The 24,158-nt window shown below is 34.4% G+C and overlaps 2 protein-coding genes and 1 pseudogene across 4 annotated transcripts; 2 read left to right on the top strand and 1 right to left on the bottom strand.

Annotated features, from left to right (window-relative positions):
- The first annotated feature begins 364 nt into the window (after window positions 1-364).
- On the top strand, window positions 365-5,502 carry LOC21386967 (U-box domain-containing protein 35). 3 transcript variants are annotated; one of them, XM_024173921.1, is made up of 10 exons: window positions 365-614; window positions 1,184-1,420; window positions 1,880-1,956; window positions 2,044-2,165; window positions 2,306-2,496; window positions 2,611-2,915; window positions 3,016-3,117; window positions 3,379-3,807; window positions 4,140-4,895; window positions 4,996-5,502. In XM_024173921.1, the coding sequence occupies exons 2-10, from the start codon at window positions 1,192-1,194 to the stop codon at window positions 5,176-5,178; spliced, it is 2,394 nt and encodes a 797-aa protein (XP_024029689.1). In that variant the 5' UTR covers window positions 365-614; window positions 1,184-1,191; the 3' UTR covers window positions 5,179-5,502. The 3 variants fall into 3 exon arrangements, with proteins under 3 accessions (XP_024029689.1, XP_010109120.2, XP_024029691.1); XM_010110818.2 differs by having other exon boundaries at window positions 1,835-1,956; XM_024173923.1 differs by lacking the exon at window positions 365-614 and having other exon boundaries at window positions 1,393-1,420; window positions 1,767-1,956.
- Window positions 5,503-13,719: 8,217 nt separating this feature from the next.
- Window positions 13,720-15,795, top strand: LOC21386964 (annotated as a pseudogene).
- A 599-nt stretch (window positions 15,796-16,394) lies between these two features.
- Window positions 16,395-18,557, bottom strand: LOC21386963 (macro domain-containing protein VPA0103). Its single transcript, XM_010110814.2, has 7 exons — window positions 18,266-18,557; window positions 17,737-17,785; window positions 17,541-17,643; window positions 17,332-17,427; window positions 17,162-17,236; window positions 16,927-16,996; window positions 16,395-16,729 (listed from the first exon to the last, which is right to left on the bottom strand). Exons 1-7 carry the CDS (start codon window positions 18,515-18,517, stop codon window positions 16,655-16,657), a joined length of 720 nt encoding a protein of 239 aa, XP_010109116.2. The 5' UTR covers window positions 18,518-18,557; the 3' UTR covers window positions 16,395-16,654.
- Between the last annotated feature and the right edge of the window lie 5,601 nt (window positions 18,558-24,158).

The raw sequence follows: 24,158 nt of genomic DNA, 5'->3' as shown, positions 1-24,158 counted from the left end.
TTTTTTCTCAAGTTAAAATAAACAACCAGTTTGAAGATTGTCTAAAACAGTTGAGAGTTTTTTCATAACTACCAGATATTATATTTTTCTTTTTTGTTGTTGAGACAAAATAAAATCTTTTATTTGCCAACTAGACCTCCAATAATTTTTTGTTTTTAAAAATGTAAAATTATTGGAAGTGATTTACTAGACATGACAGATTTATATAGAGGTAAACATGGACTACGTTAAAAATAATGGATGACGTCACAAAGGAAGACTCCAAGAAAAGTCATAACCGCAACAAACTAATCCTTGTCATGGAGATACAACTTGTCCATTTCTATCGTTTTACAGGAGCTATATAAAAATATGTGTAAAATTTCAGAGATAGCAAATCGATTCACGGCAAAGTTGGTCTGAAAACAAGCTCCAAAAACTGTGATTGTGGGTTTGCTGGCTGAAAACTAATTAAACTATCAAAAACTCCGAAATTGGAGTTTGAATGTCTGATATGGTTCTGCAGAGAAGGATATTTGAAGGGTTTCTGCTTTCTTTTGAACAGAAGATTTTGGCTGTTTCAATTCTGAATCTTCTTGGCTGTTGATGGGTATTGTAAGCATTTTCGTTTTGAGGTTTGTTTTCTTGGTTCTTCTTCTTTCGTTTCGGAATTTTTGTTGTTTCTCAAGCTTTTGATTGCTTGTTTCAGCAATCTTGAAGCTTTTTTAATGTTGACTTCAAGGAATCCCAGACCTGCACGTGTGAATACACTTCTGGGCTTCTTATTTTTGGACATGTCTGTTTTTTCTAGAAGTTGAAGACAATTCCATTTCTGATGGAGGAAATTTCTTTGTTGGATTTATCTCTTTTCTTTTATATCATCTGCATCTGCAGTTTCCCACAACAAAAACCCATGCCTCTTTTCACTTCGGACCTGATTTGTTTACGTGAGAGAAAACGCTACAGTAAAAAAGTTAAAAGTTTGAATTTGTTAAGAGAAAATACTATAGCAATAAAATTTGAGTCGTGAAAAGAACAGAACAACGCTGATTTCGTTCTTCAGCTTGTTGACTTATAATTTTGAGAGTGCCAAAATCCCTTATATACATATGCGTGATTGGATAAAGTACATGCATAAGAAATGTTAAATTTTTAAGCTTTGTGACTGATTGGTGGCCTTGTGATTCACTTCTTTGTGGTACAGAGATTTCAATGCAACAGAAACGTGTGGGAATAATGGATGGAAGTGAAATTGCGGAATCGGAAGACAAGTTTGCACTTCCAACGCCTCCCTGTTATGTGAATGTTGGCATTGCAATCAATGGCAGAAACAAGAGCAAAGACATAGTAAGGTGGGCACTAGACAAGTTTGTTCCAGAGGGAAATGTTATTTTCAAGTTGATTCATGTTCGTCCAAGGATTGTAGCAGTTCCCACAGCAAGTAAGCGATGCTTCTTCAGTCTCAATTCCTCCATAAATAAAAATAAAAATAAAAAAAGAGAGAGAGAAAAATCTTATGCTTTGCACTCAAACTGTTCTCACATATTTTAGAGCTCTAAAGAGTTTAAAAAGGTGCAAGAACTATGGTATAAGTTTAGGAAAGAGTGTTTGGTTCGTCTTTCTCTGTCTAAGAAATTTGCCTTATGCCATTTCTATGTAAGGCTACTTAGCTAAAGCGTAAAAATTTAATCTTTGATAAAAGATGAAGTGTTTACATCTAATGGTCGAATCAATTTTAAGCATTTTTGGAAATATTGTTTATGTATGTAAATGTTGAAACCAAGTAGATGATGTAAAGTGGAGATCAAAACTTGAGCAGTTTGTTCCTTCTTGCCATCTACATGTGTGATTCTAGTGGGAAATTTTGTTCCTCTTTCACAAGTACGCGATGATGTGGCAGCTGCATATGTAAAGGAAACAGAGTGGCAGACAACTGCAATTCTTCTTCCCTACAAGAGAATGTGTGCTCAGAGAAAGGTAAGGATTTTCTTCGTTGTTGAAGTCTGGTCTAATGTAATTACAAGAAACAATTATCTGATCTGATGCACATAAGTTTAAATGTAGGTGGAAGTAGATGTTGTAATTGTTGAATCAGATGATGTGGCCAATGCAATAGCAGCGGAGATTGCTAAGTTATCGATTAAAAAGCTTGTTATTGGTGCTCCTTCTCGCGGCATGTTTACAAGGTATTTAATTTCAGCCCCCAAAGTTCTGCCATTAGAGATTTTCAATTTGAATATGACTGGTTATTAAATTTTCATGCCTTGGTTTAGATGGTTCTTTGAAGCATGTTTTGCCTCCCCTAAAACTATATCATGCTTGTTAGGAAGCTTAAGCGTCTGTCATTGAAAATCTCGGCGCGTGCTCCAAGTTTCTGCACAGTCTATGCAGTCTCAAAAGGAAAATTGTCATCCATACGACCATCTGATTCTGAGACAATCGGAAGCAGTAGAGACGACAATAGTGACACACGTTCAGTCGTTAGTGAAGCAAGCAATGCCTCTAGCTCCCAAACAGGTATTGCACATCATGTTACTTAGATATTAAGCAAGGATAAGTATGAACTCGGTTGAATTACGTGTCACAAATAGATGCAAGAGTTGATACCTCTTCTACTTTATTGAACCGCAGACATTGGCTCGGTTGGTTCGGGTTCAAAGTTCCGCTCAACTTCCCTAACAATGCAGCGATTTCAGGCTCTCGCGACGATCAATCAGAACCTTCTCAAGACAAGAAAAGATTCAGTTGACAGCTATCATTCTAGATTCCAGTCTTTGGATCTTAATGAAGGAAAGAATGAATTTGGTTCTTGTCCCAGTATTTCTGAAAGTCAGGCGTCTAGTAGTGGGAGCTTGGTAACAGATAACCACTCATGGGTTTCTGATCAAGCTTCGACCTCTGATGCTGTCACAGATTGTTCTTCATTGGAGAGTCAGGTACCGCCATCTGCCTTCTTTCGCCTCAATTGGTGGATGATGCATAAGAAGTTTTGTAGACATAGCACAAATATTTTGACATTCATCATTTATATAACAGGTCAATTTCAACTTTGAGATAGAAAAGCTAAGAATTGAGCTCAGACATGTCAAAGGAATGTATGCAATGGCTCAAAGTGAAACAAATGATGCTTCTCGAAAGGTAAGTAGTATTCTTTTGTTGAGATCCAAAAGTAATTTATGATCCTTTCTTGCTCATTTCAGCTGGCTAAATATTGCAGAACATCTCTCCAAGAACACTAGATTTTCGTAGGATCTTACTAATGTGTTGATTTATAATTCGGATTACTTCTTTGTGACACAAACAGGTCCTTGTCGAACCTGCTAGCAAGAATAGGCTAAGAAAGTTAATATCTTGCTTTGCCTTTTCGGAAAGAGTAACATGCTTATTTCTTTTGATCAGCTAAAAGATCTAAACAAGCAACGGTTAGATGAAGCAAGGAAGCTCGAAGAAATAACTGCGGAGGAAGAAAAGGCCAAAGAATTAGCAATAGAAGAGAAAGAGAAGCATGAAGCAGCAGAAATGGAAGCTCAGCGTTTGAGACAATGTACTGAAAGAGAAGCTGCACTGAAGAGAGAGGCGGAGACGAAAGCAATGCATGATACTAAAGAGAAAGAGAAGCTGGAGAGTGCTCTTGTGGGGCCTGTTCAGCAATACCAGAACTTTACATGGGAAGAGATTATCTCAGCCACTTCATCCTTCTCTGAGGATCTTAAGATTGGAATGGGTGGCTATGGAAATATCTACAAGGGAAATTTTCATCACACAACTGCTGCAGTAAAAGTTCTTCATTCTAATGAGAGCCACAAAATTAATCAATTCCAGCAGGAGGTACAACAATTTGTCATCCACTTAAATAATTGCTCTTATATATTCAAGTTCTTATTCAAAATTTGTGAGGTAAGTTTATCGGGAAATTCTTTAGTAGAGTATAAAAAATACCCTACTGGTAGGATACAGTTTGTAAATGTCAAATCTTCATCAAGGTCCGTTAAATTATCATACTTTTCTCAATTGGATATGATTCTTAAGTGATCTTATGGTTTGAAACTGTCTCCTACAAATAGGGTATTTATTCATACCCTACCATTGAATTCTCCCTATTTATCTGTTTATTTGAGGACATTTTGATTCTAATTCACTCTTCTTAATTGGTATTGCAGCTTGAGATCTTGAGCAAAATTCATCACCCCCATTTGCTTCTCCTCATTGGTGCCTGTCCCGACCGCAGTTGCCTCGTTTATGAGTACATGGAAAATGGTAGCTTGGAAGACAGGTTGATGCAGAAAAATGGGACACCTCCCATCCCTTGGTTTGACAGGTATAGAATTGCTTGGGAAGTTGCCTCTGCTCTTGCTTTTCTTCACAACTCAAAGCCGACACCAATCATCCACCGCGACGTGAAACCAGCCAATATCTTGCTAGACCATAATCTAGTCAGCAAGATTGGTGATGTTGGCCTTGCAGCCATGCTTCAGTCAGACAATTCTTCCATCTCAACCATGTATAGGGACACGGGGCCTGTGGGGACACTCTGCTACATCGATCCTGAGTATCAAAGGACTGGCTTGATCTCTCCAAAATCCGATGTCTATGCTCTTGGAATGGTGATTTTGCAGCTCCTGACTGCAAAGCCAGCAATAGCACTAGCCCATGTAGTGGAAACTGCTGTTGCTGATGGTAATGTAATGAACATTTTGGATCCAAATGCGGGCAATTGGCCCGTTGAAGAAACAAAAGAGTTTGCCGAATTGGGACTAAGCTGTGCCGAGCTTCGACGTAGAGATAGGCCTGATTTGCAAGATCAAGTGCTTCCTTCACTGCAGAGATTGAAAGAGGTTGCTGATAAGGCCAGAGATTCAGCCTCCAAATTACATTTTTCACCACCACCTAACCACTTCATTTGTCCAATTCTTAAGGTAATGACTATACTTGTACAATATTTCCTACACGACTTGTTCTTGCAATGCATTATATTCTACAAAACATGATCGTTTTTATATTTTTGTTTGGGCTTAGGACGTAATGAATGATCCTTGTGTGGCTGCGGATGGATATACTTATGATCGTAAAGCCATAGATAAATGGCTTGAAGTGAATGACACTTCGCCCAGGACAAATTTGCCTTTGCCAAGCAAGACTCTCATACCAAATTACACTCTTCTTTCTGCTATTATGGAGCGGAAGTCAAAAGAACAATAACTTCTGCTTCCATTAGTTGTTCAAATTAATGGGATCGTTTATTTGGGAATCCCCTTACTTTATGTATTAAAAAAACAAAAACTCTGTGCAAGGGACTTGGTAGTTTAAATATCATTTTTTTAATGTAAAATGTTCAAATTTTGTTTAGTTTTAAGTCGAGTGTTGAAGTTGAATTTATATGCAGAGCTGTATATATTTTGTTGTTTATGGATTTACATTTCCTGACAGTTCCTACCGGAAAACTGGTTTCTTAATATTTCAACTTCCAAAAGAAATGCGACTTTCAGCTGGAGTTGTTGAATAAAAAATTGTGGCTTCTAAGTTGTGGGGAGTTGGAAAGGATAACTTTGTTTTTGTTTTTTTTTGTTTTTTTAATTATTTATTTAAGGTAATCCTACAGAAGACTTGGACCAAGTCTTCTGTGCTCGTTTGATTTGATACAAACATGCACTAGTGATACAAACAAACCAAGGCACAGAGGAATCCAAACATATAAACAAATAGTCAATAAAAATAAATAGTCAATAAAATCAATATAAACTAAAAAAAGTCAATAAATAAATTCCTAAATAAAATCAACAACTTAAGTTCATTCCATATTGAAAAATCTACGTTTGCAATGCATTTATGATATAAACAAGTTTGTGGAGAGTGACAGTGAGACTCGTGTTAAGTCGAAAGTGCATGTTTAGTGTGAGGGGTTTAGACCACCATGATTTTTCTTCAAACTGTGTTTTTTTTTTTTTTTTTTTTTACATAAAAATTAAATTTAAACTGTCTTATCACAGTGTTTTTCCTCATAAAATTTAAATTCTAATTCAAATAATCCTCAAGCAAACAAATTAAAGTGTTTTTCTTCCCTCTTTTTGTTAGTCGCATGAAGTTCGTATGAACTGGTAAGTGTCACGAAAAGAAAAAATCAAAAGTTAATTTCTCGTTCGGTTATTTATAAAAAATATTACATTCAAAAATTTTTATTACTGGGTGATGTGTTGTCATGTTTGTGGAGACAAAATGTCCAAAAGTGGACGTGATAAATAACTTGATGTATAACATTTTTCTTTTTTTCTTAATTAGCAAATGAGGTGCAAAAGCTTTACAGCGCATATGATAAGTTGAAACTCTCTTACAAGATAAGGATGTATGAAGGTGGTTTTTAGTATAGGAATTTCAAAATACAATAGAATGTGTATTTGTTTTGTATACTTACTTTAAAGGGAGTTTTCTGATAGGACGAAAAAAAAATTATCCGTAGTTTTTTATTTTTTAACCATCAGATTTTTATTATAAACTGTCTTGTTTGTGTACTTTTTCAATCTAATAGTTTTATTCCATGAGATTTTCTCCGGTACGTCAACATACCGGTAGACCAAGTTTTTTGTCCATTGAATTTATATAAAATCAAGTAAAAATTAAAAAATACGCAAATCTAAAAAAAAAATCTGACCTACTAATATGTCTAGAGTACTAAAAAATATCCCTCATTCCATATTAGAAAGTGATAAAAGTAAAAACCGGTTTATATTATTTTGCACCTATTTTCTGTTACATACGAGGAAAAGGGGTGGCTGGTGGTGTTTGTGCACAAGAATTTGGGCTTAGCTTCAAATCCGCTCCTAAAGGAGGTCTTAGACTATCTTCGAGGTAAATATTAATACTAATTATATATTTAATATAAACAAAATTAAAAAAGTATATTGACATTTTATTTTTATTTATAGTGCAATACATAATACTATTTTAAATGCTAAATTTATTTTTATTATAATCATTGCGGGATAAATAAAGCAGAACTTTCTTATTAAAATACTATTTATAAATTTCAAGCCCACTCAACCGGCCCAACCTCAATCCGCTGAACTTTTGAGTCGGACTGGTCTACTCTATCCTTTTGCTTAACCAACAATCATGTTTGTGAAAGAGAGCGGGGCCCATTTGGGCAGTCAGACGGCTCGACTTCTACTTTTTAATTGGTGAGGCTAAGTACACTTTGAAGATAATTAAGAAATTAATTTCTTCCTTTTATCCTCACGTTTTGGTGTATTATACATAGTCCTACTCATATATATTTTAAGAACATTCGTAAATGTCATAGGTTCTATTTTTTTCACTGATTCGAGTTTAGAATTCGAGTTTTACTACAGTAAAAAGCTCTTAGAAACAGTCACATCTAACTTTTTTACTATAGTAAAAAGTTCTCACACAACATCATATCTCAACTCGAATTAAAAACTCGAATTAACGAACCGAACGGGCCCGTAGACTTTACTAGGCAATTTATAGGAAGAAGTTTCTTTGTAAGACGTGTGAACACCAAAACTCCTCGTGATTTTAGTCTGACAACTGTTTTTTCTCAAGTTAAGATAAATCCAGTTTGAAGACCTAAACACCAAAACCCCACGTGAACTTGGATTAAGGTTAAAGTAATTTACGATGACGTCACAAAAGCAAGACCTCAAAAAAAAAAAAAAAGCCGCCATAACAGAAACCAACTAACTAATCCTTTTCAAGAAGGTACGACTTGTCCGTTTCCAAAACCTCCCTGTTCTGTCTCAGTTGAAGGACATTGTTTCGTCTGTTTCCTGTTAGAAATTATAGGTTCTCAGTACATATAAATGAGATTAAAACAATAATTAAGTCATTTAATATGAAAATCACACTATCTTATTAGAGTTTGAAGCAGTGTTGGAAGTTCGGGTCGGCGGGCTGCCTGAAGCCCGAATTTTTTCGGGCTCGGGCGGGCAAGCCCATCTCCCGCCCGCTCAAGCTAGATTTTCGGGTTCGGGCTCGAGCAGCCCGAATTTGACACAAACTCTCTTGCCCGCCGCCGTCTAACTGCCGTCCGCCGGAATTTTTTTAAATTTTCCGACCATGCCCGACCCGCCCGACCCGAAAATAAGCCCGAAAACCCGAATTTTGCCCGAAGCCCGAGTTGCCCGATTTGCCCAAAACTGCCCGAAAATTTTAGTTGCTACAAATTGGGGCATTCCGAGAATCGAACTCGGGACCTCTCACACCCAAAACAAGAATCATACCACTAGACCCAATGCCCATATTTGTTATTTAAATTTTTAACTTTTTAATTAAGGTAAACACACAATTCCTTAATAGAAAGAGCAAATTCCTATTTTAGTAGTTTAATATTTCAGTTTTCACATTCTTGACCCTTTTTTATAATCAATCACATGATAAAATGATTCCTCAAAAAACAATGTACACAAGGAAAGAAACACATTGTCATCACGTTTTTATTGTTTTTATTTTTAAAAAGTGCTGTTTCTATATAATGCCGGTTTTGTTCTTATAAATACTCGTATTTTTCTATTCTATATCACTCTTCTTTCTATCTTTATCTATTTTTCTGTTCACAATCTCTTCTCATCCTCTTAATTATCCTCTTTTTTCTTCAACTTTCTTCACTCTCTTTGTGACTCTATATCAAAGTAACTTTCTACTTGCATACCAAAGTAAATTGATAATTTATCAAAAGTCACTCAATGATTGGTTTAGTTTAATAACTTCATCGCTATTTGATGATCTCTATTTTAAAAGACCAGTCACTCAATGTTGATTGAAGCCTTGGTTTGCATTAAGGATTGGGATCGGGCCGATCAACATTTACAAGATACAATTTCACCGGCAAGCCAATAATGGATCGATGAATTTAATCGATTAACATTTAATTTTGAAGACGATCCTTTAGCTTTAAATTAAATTGTAAATTTGTAATTTGTAAATATGTATTTACCTTTGACATTGTATTTGTAATTGTATAACTTTGTAAGTTTGTAAAATTTATAATTCGTCACAATATGATTGCACTCTTTTTTTCTTGCCAAGTTTTTATCCCAATTGGATTTTTCTTGGTAAAGTTTTTAATGAGGTAATCATGAATTATAAATTTAAAATTAATAAAGAAAGAATTTTTTTATATAGTTCGTGTGTTCATTTCAAATTTCAAATTGTAATATATATATATATATAAATTTTAACACAAAATAACTTAATATTAAAAAAAAAGTTTAAATAATTCGGGCAATTCGGGCGGGCTCGGGCCGCCTAATACAAGCCCGCGGCCCGTTCAAGGTGAAATTCAGGCTCGGGCGGGCGGCCCAAATTTCTCGGGCGGCTCGGGCTCGGGCTCGGGTAAAAATTCAGGCTTTTCGGGCAGTTGCGGGCGGCCCGTCCAAAGTTCCAGTACTATTCATAACCATCAATACACTAATTCATGGCGGTTTCATTAACTACATATCGTCAAAAATCCACCCCCTTCCTTATCTGATATCATCAAACCTATCCTCCCAAAACACCACCATTTCTTCTGATCTGTTGCCGAATCACAGATCGGAGAATATCAATGTGAAATCTGGCAAGATTGGGTTGAGTCCACTCGATTTGTCTGTGATGTGCTGGGTTTCGCGCAACGGAGACCGGTAAGGTCTAGGTTTCGCGCGACAAAGGCCGGTTGGGGTTGGGTTTCGTGCGATGGAGACCAACGAGGTCTAGTTTCGTGGGACGAAAGGCGACGGGGTATGGGTTTTGCACGACGGAGGCCGGCAGGGTCTGGATTTCGCGGGACGGAGAGCGGAGGTGTTTGGGTTTTGTTCGATAGAGGTCTTGAGTTTTGCGTGGCAGAGGTCAACGGTGGCACGGGGCTGGGCTAGTCATGGGCTGTTGGCAGGGGGCTGGGTTGGGCGTGGGACATTGGTGTTGGGTTGGCCGTGGGACACTGGCATTGGGCTGGGTTGACCAGAGCATGTGAGACGGTGGTGGTTATGGTGATGGGTGTAGTGGTGTGGCTTTGATAATGATGGCTATTAGTTGTTGGTGAGATTCCCACCTTCTTCAGATTCATGGTAACAGGGTGTTATTCAGATTACCTCAATTTGGGATAAAGTGAATCCCATGAGATTTACTTTCATGGGAATGTAAAAATTACAATTCTTGTACCAAATGTAGGAATGTGAGAAGATTCTCATTCTCATCTAAAGATTACTGCATACTAAACACTCCCTAAGTTGAACATTTTAACTTAATTCAAACGGGAAATATAATTTAAACTACATGCTTACTAAACACGAATTTAAACTATGTTCACTTTTCAAACTGAATTGAACTGAGCTAAACCAGTGAAACAAACACGGGCTTAATATGCCTTCTGAACTTTAAAAATGATTCATTTGCTCTCTGAATTATGTACCTTAATTCAAAATGTTCACTATATTTATAAACTGACAAAATAATGATGTGACACAACGTCTACTTATACTTTTATAAATATCCTTCATACTATTGATTTTAAATCAACTTACCCCTTGAATTATTATTTTTGTGTTATGATGGGGATAGAATTATACAAAATTAATAGTTCATGTGGCATTTATGAAATAGCATTAATTCGAGAGGTGTTTTGAACCATTCATATATCAGGGATATTTATAAAATTAATCATAATTTCAACTTAGCCAATTGGCCATCCTTTTTTAAAAAACAAAAAACAAAAACAAGAATAATTTTATATATTTTTTGGTATAAACTAATAAGCCATCCTAAAATTAAAGAAGAATGAGGTTTAAGAGAAATGTTAGCGTCACTCATTATGTCATTCTTTTTAATCACTGTTTAACAAGTGAATTCTATTAACATGATATATTATTATATACATAGAAAATGAGATAATTAAATCCCTGTATCAAATTTAAATAGAGAGAGTGATACGATAATCAATTTTAAAAATGCATAATTAGTGATAAACTAAATTGTAGTTTATCATGTATTTAACTTGGGTTTAGACACTAGTAGTTATAGGTTCTTCTTCCATTTATTTCCTCCCTCATCGTGCCCGACCGTCAGTGACATCTCTGAAACTCAGTGCTTCCCTTATCACTTAAACCTCTATAGAATTATCTACCATCGCCTAGAGTCTTCTGAGCTTTATTGAATTTGTTATTATTTTATGAATTTTTATATTTTTATTTTTCTTTTGGTGGCATTCTTTTTTTTTTTTTTTTTTTTGCTTGTGTACCATGAGATTGGAATAAAATAAAAATGAAATTTGTACACCGATGATGGCTGTTTGGCTATATCCTTTTACGCATAGAAATTTAGACGAAAACTCGAACACTAAGGCCGTGTTTGGAATTGATTCTGTTTTTGTTTTTCAAGAAAGAAAAAATGAAAACGTTTTTAAAACGGTGTTTGGCGCAATAAAGACAAAAATCAGAAATGAAAATGATTTTTTTAGTTTAGTGTAAAATAAGAGAGAAATGAAAAACGATTTTTGGTCGTTTTTCATTTTTTGTTTTTGTTTTCTCCTCTCTCGAGCAGAGAGAGAGAAAGACATTAATAGGTTTTTTTTTATACTGAAAATAATATCTTGATAAAACTACCAAACACATTTTCAAAAATGATTTCTGTCTGAGATTGAAAACGTTTTCATTTTTATTTTCATACAAAAATAAAATCATTTTAAAACGAATTTCAAACGCGTCCTAAAGTTTATTAGTTTATTTGTATTGATTATTTGGCTGTTATTTTGAGAAAATTAAATTTGATTCAATTATGCTATATTCTAATATGGAAGGGATATAACTGGAAAAAGAAATAAAGTTTCATTTTATCGCTGCGGGCTTTCCATGAAATTACTAAAACTTTGGACAAAAACTTTGTAATGGGTGGCCAAACGAAAAGGATCAGTGGTATACTCACACTCCCAATCAACATCCACTTGATAAACAAATGTGGCCAGTGCTATCATCGATTCTAAAGTCATATCAGTTCAATCAATACTTGACAGATTAATGAGAGACATAATTTTAAGCTTACAATAAACGATGAAAATTAATCTATAAAAACTTAGTGAAAGCTCTAATAAATCGTCATCGACTTATCATTTAATGGTTTTATACATGTTATCCTTGATTGTACTTTGCAATATTCAAAAAATCATCCCCGAGTTAAAAATAATAAATAATAATAATCTAAATAAAACAAAAATGAGAAGGGAGCTTTTATGGTGTAAATTCACCGGTGAAGCATTGTATTTTTATGTTGGATTAATTTTTTAACAGTCAAGTCTGTAACAATAACAATTTTACGTAGCACGTTATAAATTTTTAATACTAATCTATATAAATTTAATTATTAAAAAATTAAGTCTAACGGTTAAAAAAGTAGTATTTTACTTGTGGAGTAAAAATGAGAGTTGCACTGTAGAATTTGCCAAATAAGAATTGCAAAAGCATGAATTAGGCTATCAAAACCCACTCTTAGATGAGTAATACTAGAAGCATCAATTCAAATTTTAATTTTTATGTATTTATTAATGAGTATAAATTATTATTTTTTATTAATAAATATAATTTCTTTTATTAATTAACGTAATAATATTTTATATACCTACTAATAAAAAAATAACAATTCAACTGTTACTTAAATAAAAAAAATTTAAATTTAAATTAGTGTTCTTAATATTATTCTCCCCCCACTTTCCTAATTATTGAGTTTCTGACAACTGATAAGCTGTCGTTCTTATCTTTCGAATACACGTATCCTTTCCTAGAAAACACTTTTGGGTACAAACCCTTTTGAACAATCCAGATCCCAACAACTTTGAACTCTGTTCGATCACGTAACAAAAGTTGCCCATTTCAATTTCCCAAACAATCTCGGACCCAAAAGTTTTGGAAACTAGTGGCACAGTATCGAAAGCTGGATTTGCTGTCAGTGGGTGTTGTCGTTTGATGGAAAATTCACAAGACAAGAACAACATCAACACGGAAGGAGATGGCGATGGAAGAAAGGCCACCAATAACACTTCTTCTTCAATGGGTTCTGGAATAGGTAACAACAGATCCTTACTTTTTTTTTCCCTTATTATTACAGGCTTTCCTGATTTCTGGGTTTGTGGGTTTTCTGTCCCTTAATGTTCTTTTGGGTAATTTGGGATTTATATATGTATTAATTGGTTTTGAAAGCTTAATTCTGTGGTCAATGCAATTATTTGTTTCAATTATTACATATTATCTCAGGTGATAAATCAATACAATTGAATGTTTGTGTTGTTGCATAATCTCATACATAGCTACGGTTATGCGGATTAATGTTGTCTCAAATGATTGAATTCCAAGGTTAATCATTTGACCTTCATTGGTCGAAAAGTCGGGTCCTTTTAGTGTGGCTCGAACTCGGTCTTAAGAATTAGTCGTGCTAATTCTTTAGCCAAGACCAAGAGTAATAAGAGGATGACTAAAGAAATGGATTTTAACAAGAACACACAACGTTAGTGGCTCACCTGAGAGCTACGTCCATTTTCAAGTTTCAAGCACTACTACAACTTACTTTGATGAAAATTATAAGAGAAAATAGCAATAGTGATCTATGTTTTCTCCAACCTCTCTCGTTACTTTGAAAAATGGCAACACCCTCTCTATAAAATTGGAACAACCAAATTACAAGTGTGAAACTCTCAAAGTACTCTTAGGCCCCGTTATTTTATGTACCACGCATTTCATTCTTATTTTACTTATCCTTTATCTCTCAATCTCTTTCATTTTAGCTGCTGATGTCTTGTTATGGAAGAGGTGACATGTTTCTTTTGGTGTCATTGTTGTTTCCACTGTTGCTTGGATTCTTTTCGAGCGATCTGGATTATCGTTCTTAACGATCTGTTCAGACGTTTTGCTGATTTTGGTCGTCCTATTATTTCTTCGTGCTAACTACTCTGCTTTTAGAAACAAGTATGGATATTCAACCTATTTTTATCTCTACTAATTGTTGTTCACAATTTGGTCATTTTACCATGAATTTCTAATTGTGTTTTCTTTCTTTGAATAGACAACTACACACATTGCCGGAGCTAGAACTGTCAGAGGAAATGGTTAACAATGCCGCAGCATCGTTTCGTGTGAAAATCAACAATGTGCTGCTTATGGCTCATGATATCGCTCTCGGCAAGGATTTTAGACTTTTTCTTCAAGGTCTATCTATGTTTGTATTACTATTACATATACTACTTCTAAGGCCTTGTTTGGTTGGAGGGATATACAATTGGAAGGAAGAAGAGGTAGATAACCTAGGTGAAGGACATAGAAAGGAAGAGAGATCCTTTTTCTTAGGGTGTTTGGTTAAAATGGAAGATAAGAAATAGAAAAAGCTTCCCCTTTTCCATATAGAAAATCAAGAGTAGGGAAGAAAAATTATTTGCACAATTCCTTTTTTTTACCCATTTAGTTGGTTCGGTTTCCGTCAATAACAATGGGTAGTTACTCCAAAAAGAAAAAAAAAGACGATAATAAAGTAATTTGAAACTATAGCCTGATTAAGTACTCGAAATCGAGGATCAAAATAGAGTTCTTTGCAGGATTTTGAATCCCTTAGCCAATCCATTCCCTCCTCTGATCCTTCTTACCAGCAACTAATGGTCCTAAAATACTTCCATTAATCTTCCCGGGGTTTCTTCCACTTTTCCTCCCTCCCGAACACACTCTAAAAGTCTTGGAAGCATCTCCCTGTTATGCTATTGCCCGAGGGATCAGTCTACCACTATTACTTGCCTGGTGCGTCTAACCGTTTGAGTCGATGAAATATTTAGGTCATTTGGTTTCCCATCTGAAAACTGAGTACTTGGAAAGTAGATTTAGGATGCAAAAATGCATTTGGTAGTATGTGTGAGAGAGTGTTGAAGTGTGGAAGAGGAGAAATTGAAATGGGTATTAGAAGGGAAAACAACATCTTGATGCGGTGGAACAAGATATTCTCCTTTTCTACCTTTACTTTGTAGTAATGGATCTGATTTATTTAGTGTTTTTGAATAAGAGGTGATGGAATGAGTATTCTAGTGCCCTCTACTTTCGACTAATTTAAATTCATAAAATTCAATTTGAACATGAACCAAATGAGCTTGTGCTTAAGAAACTGTCCCAGATAATTTTGGTTTTGCAGTTTAGAAGTTACCTAGTTTGAGTGGGAGCTTTGCTATGTTTTGTTTTTGTGGCTGGTATCAAATAACAACTATATAGTGAGACTAAATCCCTGCATGACTAGTGAAGTAATCAGATATATCTCTTTCAGATCTATAATCTAACGTTTTGCTCCCATTAGAATTTTATCTTCATTGGGAATTAGGCCTATGGTTCAGGTGTGGCAAAAGTATCTTACTTTTTTTTTTCTTTTTTCTTTTTTTCTTTGCACAGGTGGTGGTCTATTTGTGGCTCTTGTCAGTCATTGGCAGCTTCTTCTCTTTCTTTCGAATTTTTTATCTTGGCATGCATATCATCCTTTCCATTGACTTTCATCTGAATATATGTGTGGCGACATTATGTATGTTCTTCCTGTTTATGTTTTCCCATTTGAAATTGATTTTTTTTTTGTTGATGAAATTGATTTTCTTAACATTCCCATTTGGGTTCGATACTAAAATTTATATTTTTGCCTATTTTAATGGCGACAGGAACCATCTTATTGATCACAATACCGTCCTTGTACAACAAATATGATGAACCTGTGGATAGGTATTATGGGATGATCCAAAAACAGTTCTCTAAGCACTACAAAATAGTGGATGAGAGTGTCTTCAGCAGACTGCCACGCAATTTGTCCAATGATAAAGATTCATAGTTCTTATCATTTAGATGCATTATAGAGCTGTGCAGCGGCAGAGTTTGATAATTGAGATGTCATCTGGACATCTTCTCTTGCCTGCTTATACTATTGGATTATTTTCTATTCTGCAATAGAAATGCCTCGTCAGTGCTATTTGCAAACCATCGTTAAGATCAAGCGGTTACAAACGCGATTAAGGGGTTTGTTACTCGGAAGTAGCGATGGCTATGACTTGATCCAAAACCATGAGATTTTAAAAAAGTAATTTTTCCCCAACGGAGGTTACCTTGTCGTTGTCTACATATCATGTATTCCACAGTAAGTAAATTAAAGAAGTGTTTTTAGCTCAATTCTTTTTGTTACCATAATTATTAGATCCCTTCTCTCCCATTTCACATCTTGGAATGTACCATTTCTATACAGCGGTTGAGAGGAAAGGTTCCTTTCATCAGGTTACTACCGAGAACAAATCCAATAGACGGGTGAGGATTTGAGGATTTAAGCTCGTTATAATATCACCATGATGTCGGCTAACACGTGGACGAAACAACAAGCACTCATTCTTAATTTGTATCACATACCAAAAGCATCGTAAACTTTTCACGTCAAGCATATCACAAGAAGGTTTTACAAACGGTTGTATATAATTCAAACAAAGTTACAAGACATCACTTGATCCACAGGAAGGAAAAACTTGGCAGAAACTCCGACTCAAACCACGTTGGTAGCTGAAAGACATCTTATGCTTAATCAACTAGTTCCACATTTGATTTTCATAGGCTTCTGATTCGATACATGAACAGTTCTGCATACATACAAACACACACTAATAGGAAGTTCAATGTATTTGCGAACTAGCAGATGATGAGGCATATCAAGCCTTGAGCAATTCATTTGCCTTGTTCAACCAAACACTGTAGATGTCTTCTTGGAAAAGAACGAAGTGCACCTGCGAACAGCATTATATAAACTCTTTTAAGTTTCAAAAAGATTTCTACCGCTCATCGGACATGAATCACTTTATTCAATTTCTGTGTTTGTTTTAAGAACAAGACTGACACTGTAGAATTAGACTATCAAGAGAAATCCAAATAAATGTCCTTAATGAGGCTCATATCAAGAAACCAACATACAAAAAGAAAATACCTCTTTAATGCCATTTGCAAACTCTTTAATAGTCGATATAGCTACTGTGGAAGCTTCATCATAGGGGTATCTGAAAGTACAATCAACAATCCGAAGACACGGTGAATTAACATATTCACTTTAAGCAAATACTTAAACGAGCTAGTTGCAGATTGTACGATCCGAAATCGATTCTGTTTTACTTTTATTATAATTCCTTGTCATATGTAGCTGCTGTTGATTGCATGAAACTTACCCATAGACACCACAAGATATGGCTGGAAATGCAATATATTGGATGTTGTTCTCCTTGGCAATCTTCAAGCTGTTTCTGTAATCAAATTGTGCACAAAAAACATGGATTCATTTAGGAGCCAAAGATTTACCTAATAGAAAACCAGTAAAAGCAATAAACGCCATTCCTACCTGTACGTGTTTCTCAGAGCGGCTTCAGCAGTACTCCTTCCATTGTACATGGGTCCAACGGTGAAAACCACATGAGCAACAGGCAACCTAAAACCTCTGTGCAAGTTTACTACAACATGTTAATATTATAACATCTGCTTTAGGACAAAAACACAAAATAATAGCATAAATTAGGAGCAAAAGAAGAGGAGTAAAAGATGTTTGTTTACGGGGTAATCCTAGCTTCTCCGGTGGGGCAGCGAACTCCGGGACTAACTTCTGGAACACCATAACATGCTTGCAGAAGATCTGGTCCAGCAGCCCTGTGTATGGCTAGAACAAATAAAAAGATATTAAATTCACCAAAAGCTATATTAAGTTCATATATAATTTTAATTTGCAGTAAGAAAATTATGGTGAAATTACCTCCGTCTGCGCCGCCACCTCCAAGCATTCGCTCATTTGCCGGATTAATCTATCCGCCGAAAATATTCCATTATCGAAATGCCAAATCGGAGTACAGATAAAGGATCCCTATTACCTTTTCCTCGACAAGTACAATAATATGTACCGCAAAATTAAGGTTAACAATAGCTATAAATATCTTTTGATTTACAAAAGATAACAACAGATAAGAGTGATTTTTAAGATTATGTTTTCTATCTGTTTATTGTTAAAGGTAAATAGGTCTAACACATTACAGGCACTATTTCCAAAAAGGTATAAAGCAGTTCAAAACGACTTTAACACGCTTATCAAGTAAGGGCTTTCCTCCCGAAGACTCGAAAACCATAGAAATACCAACTCTTTAGCGACCTTCTATTTTCCTAGCATTTCTCGGCAAACAAACAGAGAGCTAAGAGAGCAGAAACTAAGCCAAAATCCAATAATCTGGAAAATCGCCGATGTGCGATGAAATTAAGAAGGGGAAAAGGAAAAGAGAGGAGGTACTGACTATGGCGTCGGTGGAGCCGTCGACGAACCACTTGGTGATGTCTCCTCTCTGGATGACGAGAGAAGAGGTGGACGACAGAGGGAAGCGCACCACTCCGCCTGATGATGCCCTAGAAGAAGCATCCATGGAAGCTCTGAGAAAACGATGACTGCTCACGAGTCTTCTTCTGAGATGGTTTGTTGGGAATTGCGTGGAGTCCAGAGCCGTTGTTCTCAGCAATCGAGTGCACCCTCTGCTCAAAATACTAGTCATCGAACGACACGCTTACTTACCACGACTACTACTACACAACTGTACACCACTACTGCCATTCCTCAGGGTCAAAGTAATCAAGTTTAGGTCAAAGTAATCAAGTTTAGGAGATGTTTAGTTAGTAAATTAGAATTATGATATTAAAATTATTTTTAATTTATATGTATTTTTTATAAAAAAAATATTATAATAAATTATAAATTATAATTTGATTCAGAATATGAATTTTCTTACTAAACACGTCTTAAAATTAGAGTTTTTTTTACAATAAAATTTTTTTAAAAATAATCACACTTAATTTTTAATTATAAGAAAAAATCTTTACATAAAATTAAATTTTTAACTCAAATTAAAATTTTAAATAATAAATAACCTTAAAAAATCTACTTAGCTGGGACTGGGTGAGTGGGTCCCATGGCACGTGTGTTTCAAAAAGTTGGGCCTGAGAGAGCCGGTATAGGCTAAAAGCATATATAAAAGTAATGGTTCTAAGATTACTCTCCATTTGACAACGGAACAAGGTCGCTCATGGTCGCCGAAAATCACTAACAGCCAGTCGGAATCCGATCAGCAACCTGAGAACACCAAAAGGAGCTTGAAGTGTTTTTGAACTCTCCTCTTGCTCCCCTCTTTTAACCAGCCACGTTCGGACCACACACAAAAAAGGAGAACAAAACTTTTATGTTTGTCTGCAACAATAAGTATATGGGCCTTGTTGGGCTTTAACCAAAATTTGGATGGAGTGAGAATTTGACCAATGAGCTGATTAAATATTGAAAGAAAAAGAAAAATATGTCAAGATATGAGATGAATTAAAATTAATACGTTAATAGTTTATATAAGTTAATAAATAGGTTAAATTATTATTTTCGTCCATAATTTGTCTGGTTATGAACTATAACTTGACAAGTTATTGTCCATAACTTATCTAGTTATGAACCATAACTTGACAAATTTATTCATAACTTATCTAGTTATGAACCATAACTTGACAAATTTATTCATAACTTATCTGGTTATGAACCATAACTTAACAAGTTATGGCCTATTAATTTTTATAACTAAAAATTAGCTTTTATACTTTCTTAAGCTTTTCATATTAGCCTATTTCCTACTATTTCCGTTAAATATTTAAAGAGAGTGAATGTAAGAGCCTCCAACACATTATAAATTAAATTATCCATCACATTATGGTACTTGATATAATATCATGCATAAATTATATTTTAATGTAATTGTTCATAAAATTATGCTCTAATTTTGTGACATATTTGTATGATTTGTGCTAGCCCATACAAATATTCCAACATTTCCAACTGTTTTGGTTGTTTTAATTTATTAGATGTTCCCATATTTGTGCTGGATATGACTTTCTGCGGTTGTTTTGGCATTTCTTTTGACCCCTATTAACGAAATCTCTTTTAGAGGATGTTTATTTTCTGTATTCGTCCCTGATTTTAAATTATAATTTATAATTTTTTATAGTATTTTTCTTTCATAAAAAATACACGTAAAACAAGAATGATTCTGAATTGTGATTCTGAATTTATGAATCAAACGTCCGCTTATAATATCTAAAAAAAGAAACTTGTCCGTTTTCATCGTTTGATAGGAATTTTTTTTAAAAAAATGTGTCCGTTTTATTTTTTTTTTCTTTTTGTTTTTCCCAGCTATTCAATGAAATGGCTCTTTCGTGTCCGAATCATGCTGTTCTTCAAGAGTTGGATTGCTTGTTTCAGCAAGCTTGAAGCTTTTTATTGTTGACTTCAAGAAATCCCGGATATGTGCACGTTGAATACCTTTCTGGGCTTTTAAATTTTTGGTATTCAATTTCTGTCTTGTTTGCAGGTGTTTTGTTTATAACTTTGCTTTTAAAGCACTGAAAGGAATTTTCTTACTGGGATTTTATCCATCTCAACCATGTATAGGGACACGGGGCCTGTGGCGACACTCTGCTACATTGGATCGAGTATCAAAGGACGGGCTTGATCTCTCCAAAATCCGATGTCCATGCTTTTGGAATGGTGATTTTACAGCTCCTGACCGCAAAGCCAGCAATTGCACAAGCCCATGTTGTGGAAACTGCTGTACCTGATGGTAATCTAATGGACATTGTGGATCAAAATGCGGGGAATTGGCCAGTCGAAGAGACGAAAATATTTGCAGAGTTAGGGACTAAGTTGTGTCGAGCTTCGACGTAGAGATAGGCCTGATTTGTAAAATCAAGTGCTCCCTACACTGCAGAGATTGAAAGAGGTTGCTGATAAGGCCAAAGATTCAGCAAAGTACATTTTCCACCACCTCCTAACCATTTCATTTTTCCAATTCTTAAGGTAATTCCTATATTTGTATAATATTCTATTGGAAATATTCAACGTTCTTCCTTTAGAGATTTCTATTTACTGATCATTTTTATTTTTATTTTTTGTTTGAATTAGGATGTAATGAATGGTCCATATGTTGCTGCGGATGGATATACTTATGATCGTAAAGCCGCACAGGTATGGCTTGAAATGAATGATACATCGCCCATGACAAATTTACCATTGCCAAGCAAGATTCTCATACCAAATTACACTCTTCATTCTGCAATTATAGAGTGGAAAGTAACAAAGGAAATTGCTACCAAGTCAAATGAGTGATGTAAGGGATTTGTAATAACATGTGAATATTACTAGAATTTCTTTCTTTCTCATTCTTAGAAGACTTATAATTATTTCCCTTTTTGGGAATCTTGACACAACAAGTATATTGTTAATTTTATTATGTTATTTAGGCATAAAACGGAACAAATCCATTCAAACATTTTGCTCTCTAATGCTTTTTTGAGCCTACCCACTTACCGTTTTTGTCTCTTGAATTTCCAGTTGTTCAAACATTTGAGGTTTTCATTTTGGGTTTTTAGACAATTACCCCTGAACTTATCGTGATTAAGCAAATTGTTCTCTACACTTTTAATTTTGGCAATAAACCCCTCAAACTTACAAAAATGTTACAATATGCCCCATTTTACTAAGTTTTACTAAATTTGCTCAAATTTTTTGTTAGATGTAAAGGATCAAAAGTTGAGAAATTGAAAGATTTATGTCACATTTGAATCGAGCTGTTAAAATTTTCTGTCGAATGGCTTTTTCAACACTAATTTAACACAACTATTGTCAAAATGGGACATATTGCAACAAGTTTACAAATTGAGAGGGTAACTTGTCAAAATTAAAAGCTAAAGGAGCCAATTGCTAAAACTATATAAGTTTGGGGTAAATGTGTAAAATACCCTTTCATTCTTACCCAGGGTGGGGTAGATATAGGGAATAATATTATCCCCGCGAACCAAACGACCCTTAGTAAATGTACTCTCAATTGTTGTCCATAATTTCGCCTCCGCTTGTGTTGAAAAACGTCATAGAGTTAATCCTCTTGATATTTGTTATCGTTTAATTGTTTTCTTAAGGGCAATATTGTTGTTTAATTTAAGTAACCATATATGTACAAACTGACATGATGACTATCGTTTATAAACAGAACGTCGTTATCATATATATATATATATATATATATATATATATTAGTTTCCGGTTTTCTAAATAGAAACGACACTTTCTTCTCTTTAAAAAAAAAAAAAATAATGTCGTTTATGATAAGAAACGATATGTCGTTCTAGGAAACTTTACTCTCCTTTCCAAAACGAAATATGAAATGTCGTTTGTCATGGACAAGCTGTTTCAGTTCATGTTAAAAACATATGTGGTTTATAAGTCTATGTCGTTCATGTCTTTATGAGTTCGTTTTCCATTCCAAACGACATGTTTATCCAGAAAAATTTTTGTCGTTTTTTTGCTAAAGACATTTGTTGTCGCTTAGAAATATAATAGGGTGTCCTTTGGGCCTAAAAACGGCATATAGCTTTTCATTTTAAACGGCATGTCACTCAGTTAGGTAGACAACAGAATAAAAATATTTAGTTGTAATCATCCTTAAAAAAAAAAGAAAAAAAAAAAAAAGAAAGTATCTTTTGTAGCATAAGCATTGCTATACCTCTACTAAATTACACAATATTCAAAAAGGCATTAGCTTTTGTTGCGTCTTGACTTTTAATATCTTTAATACATCTCTATGCTAACAGAATAAATTGATTAGAATATAAGAAAATAAAAATCTTATCGACCAACCATGTGATTATTAGATTTCTATTGAATAGTAAGTGCGCTCAACTGTTTGTGGTGCCATATATCAATCATCATTCACTCGTATCTATCAATCTCCTCTCTATGTTCTTTTGCTTTTATTAATGAATGACAACGTTTTAATGAGTTTCACATTTGTGGCATTGATGTTGGAAATTGATAAAATATTGTAGGACATCATGTAGAATACATATTTATTGAAGCCACCAATTTTTTATGGTCCATCTGTATCTTTGTTCAGTTGTAGCTTGGAAATTTATGGCGGTTCCTATGGACATTGAGTCGTTAATAAACAAGTGGCGACAAATCTATTTCCCATTTTCGTGAAGAGTGAAAAAGGGGATTGTGGAACCTCAAAAAATGCTCCATATTGTTAGATTATTTTTTTAACAGTCAGATTTATAGTAAGAATAGTTTTATGTGACTGTAAATCTTTAATACATATTTGTATAAATCTAACCGTTAAAAAATTAATCTAACAGTTAAAAAAGAAACTGAGTTTTAGGTTTCAGAATCCTGAAAAAAAAAAAAAAAAAAAGTTAAAAACTATGTGGGGGTTGATTTTGAATGTTAGTGCTTTGAACTGTTTCCCAAGCCTCGCTCAGTGAAATTTAATTACAATTTATATAAGAAACTAAAGTTGACTAATCACCACTTTGAATCTCTTTTTTTTTTTTTTAACCCATTTAGATCTCAGAATCAATTTAATTTTTGAGAGAATATCGTGGTAAGATAGCCATGAAATATGAATAAATATTTTATGAATACAATTTTGAATAGTTAGATTATCATAATTATATTAAATAAAAGAAACTATGACAATTTAATTACACTTAAAAATACAAATTTAACGGTTTAAAATTGTTTTCTACTAGTGAAGTATTTTTCATATCATATCAAAGAATGTTTCAAATTTTTGTCATGCTATTCTTATTCCCTCATCTGACTTTGAAACCAAATTATTAATTGTTTCCTATTTCTGTAGTACTCATGTATAGGAGGGACTACTTCCATTCCCTCCCACGACAAAACAACACAAGTGTTGGGAGCCAAAATCAATCTTTGCATAATAGTGAGTGGAAAGCAATGGTTAGAGCTTCTTTGGATTATAAAGAAATTAAAGAAAAAAAGGTGCTCATTTGCTTAGTGTTTCCGGAGGCAATTTTATCATGCTACTTGGAGCAGAATCACTGTCCAAGAAAGGTGAAACTGAAAAAGAAAAAGTCACCAGTAAAAAGAAAAGGAAAAGAAAAAAGGGGTTTTAATTGATAAACGTTTACTTGTTGCAACAATATATATGTACATCTCATCTTTTGCCACATTTTTTGATATTTTATGCTTTAATTATTGCTTCAGCCTGGGAAGGACCAAAGCCCATTAAGGCGTAGAAAGCGCAATGCAACTTTGACTAAAAAGGACGTGACATTTTTTCTTCTTTTTTTTTTTTTTTTTTCCCT

This window comes from Morus notabilis, unplaced genomic scaffold (genome assembly GCF_000414095.1).
Source record: "Morus notabilis unplaced genomic scaffold, ASM41409v2 Scaffold2295, whole genome shotgun sequence".
Classification (NCBI taxonomy): domain Eukaryota; kingdom Viridiplantae; phylum Streptophyta; class Magnoliopsida; order Rosales; family Moraceae; genus Morus; species Morus notabilis.
Note: the sequence above shows the minus strand (reverse complement) of the source record. Positions and strands in the feature narration are given on the sequence as shown.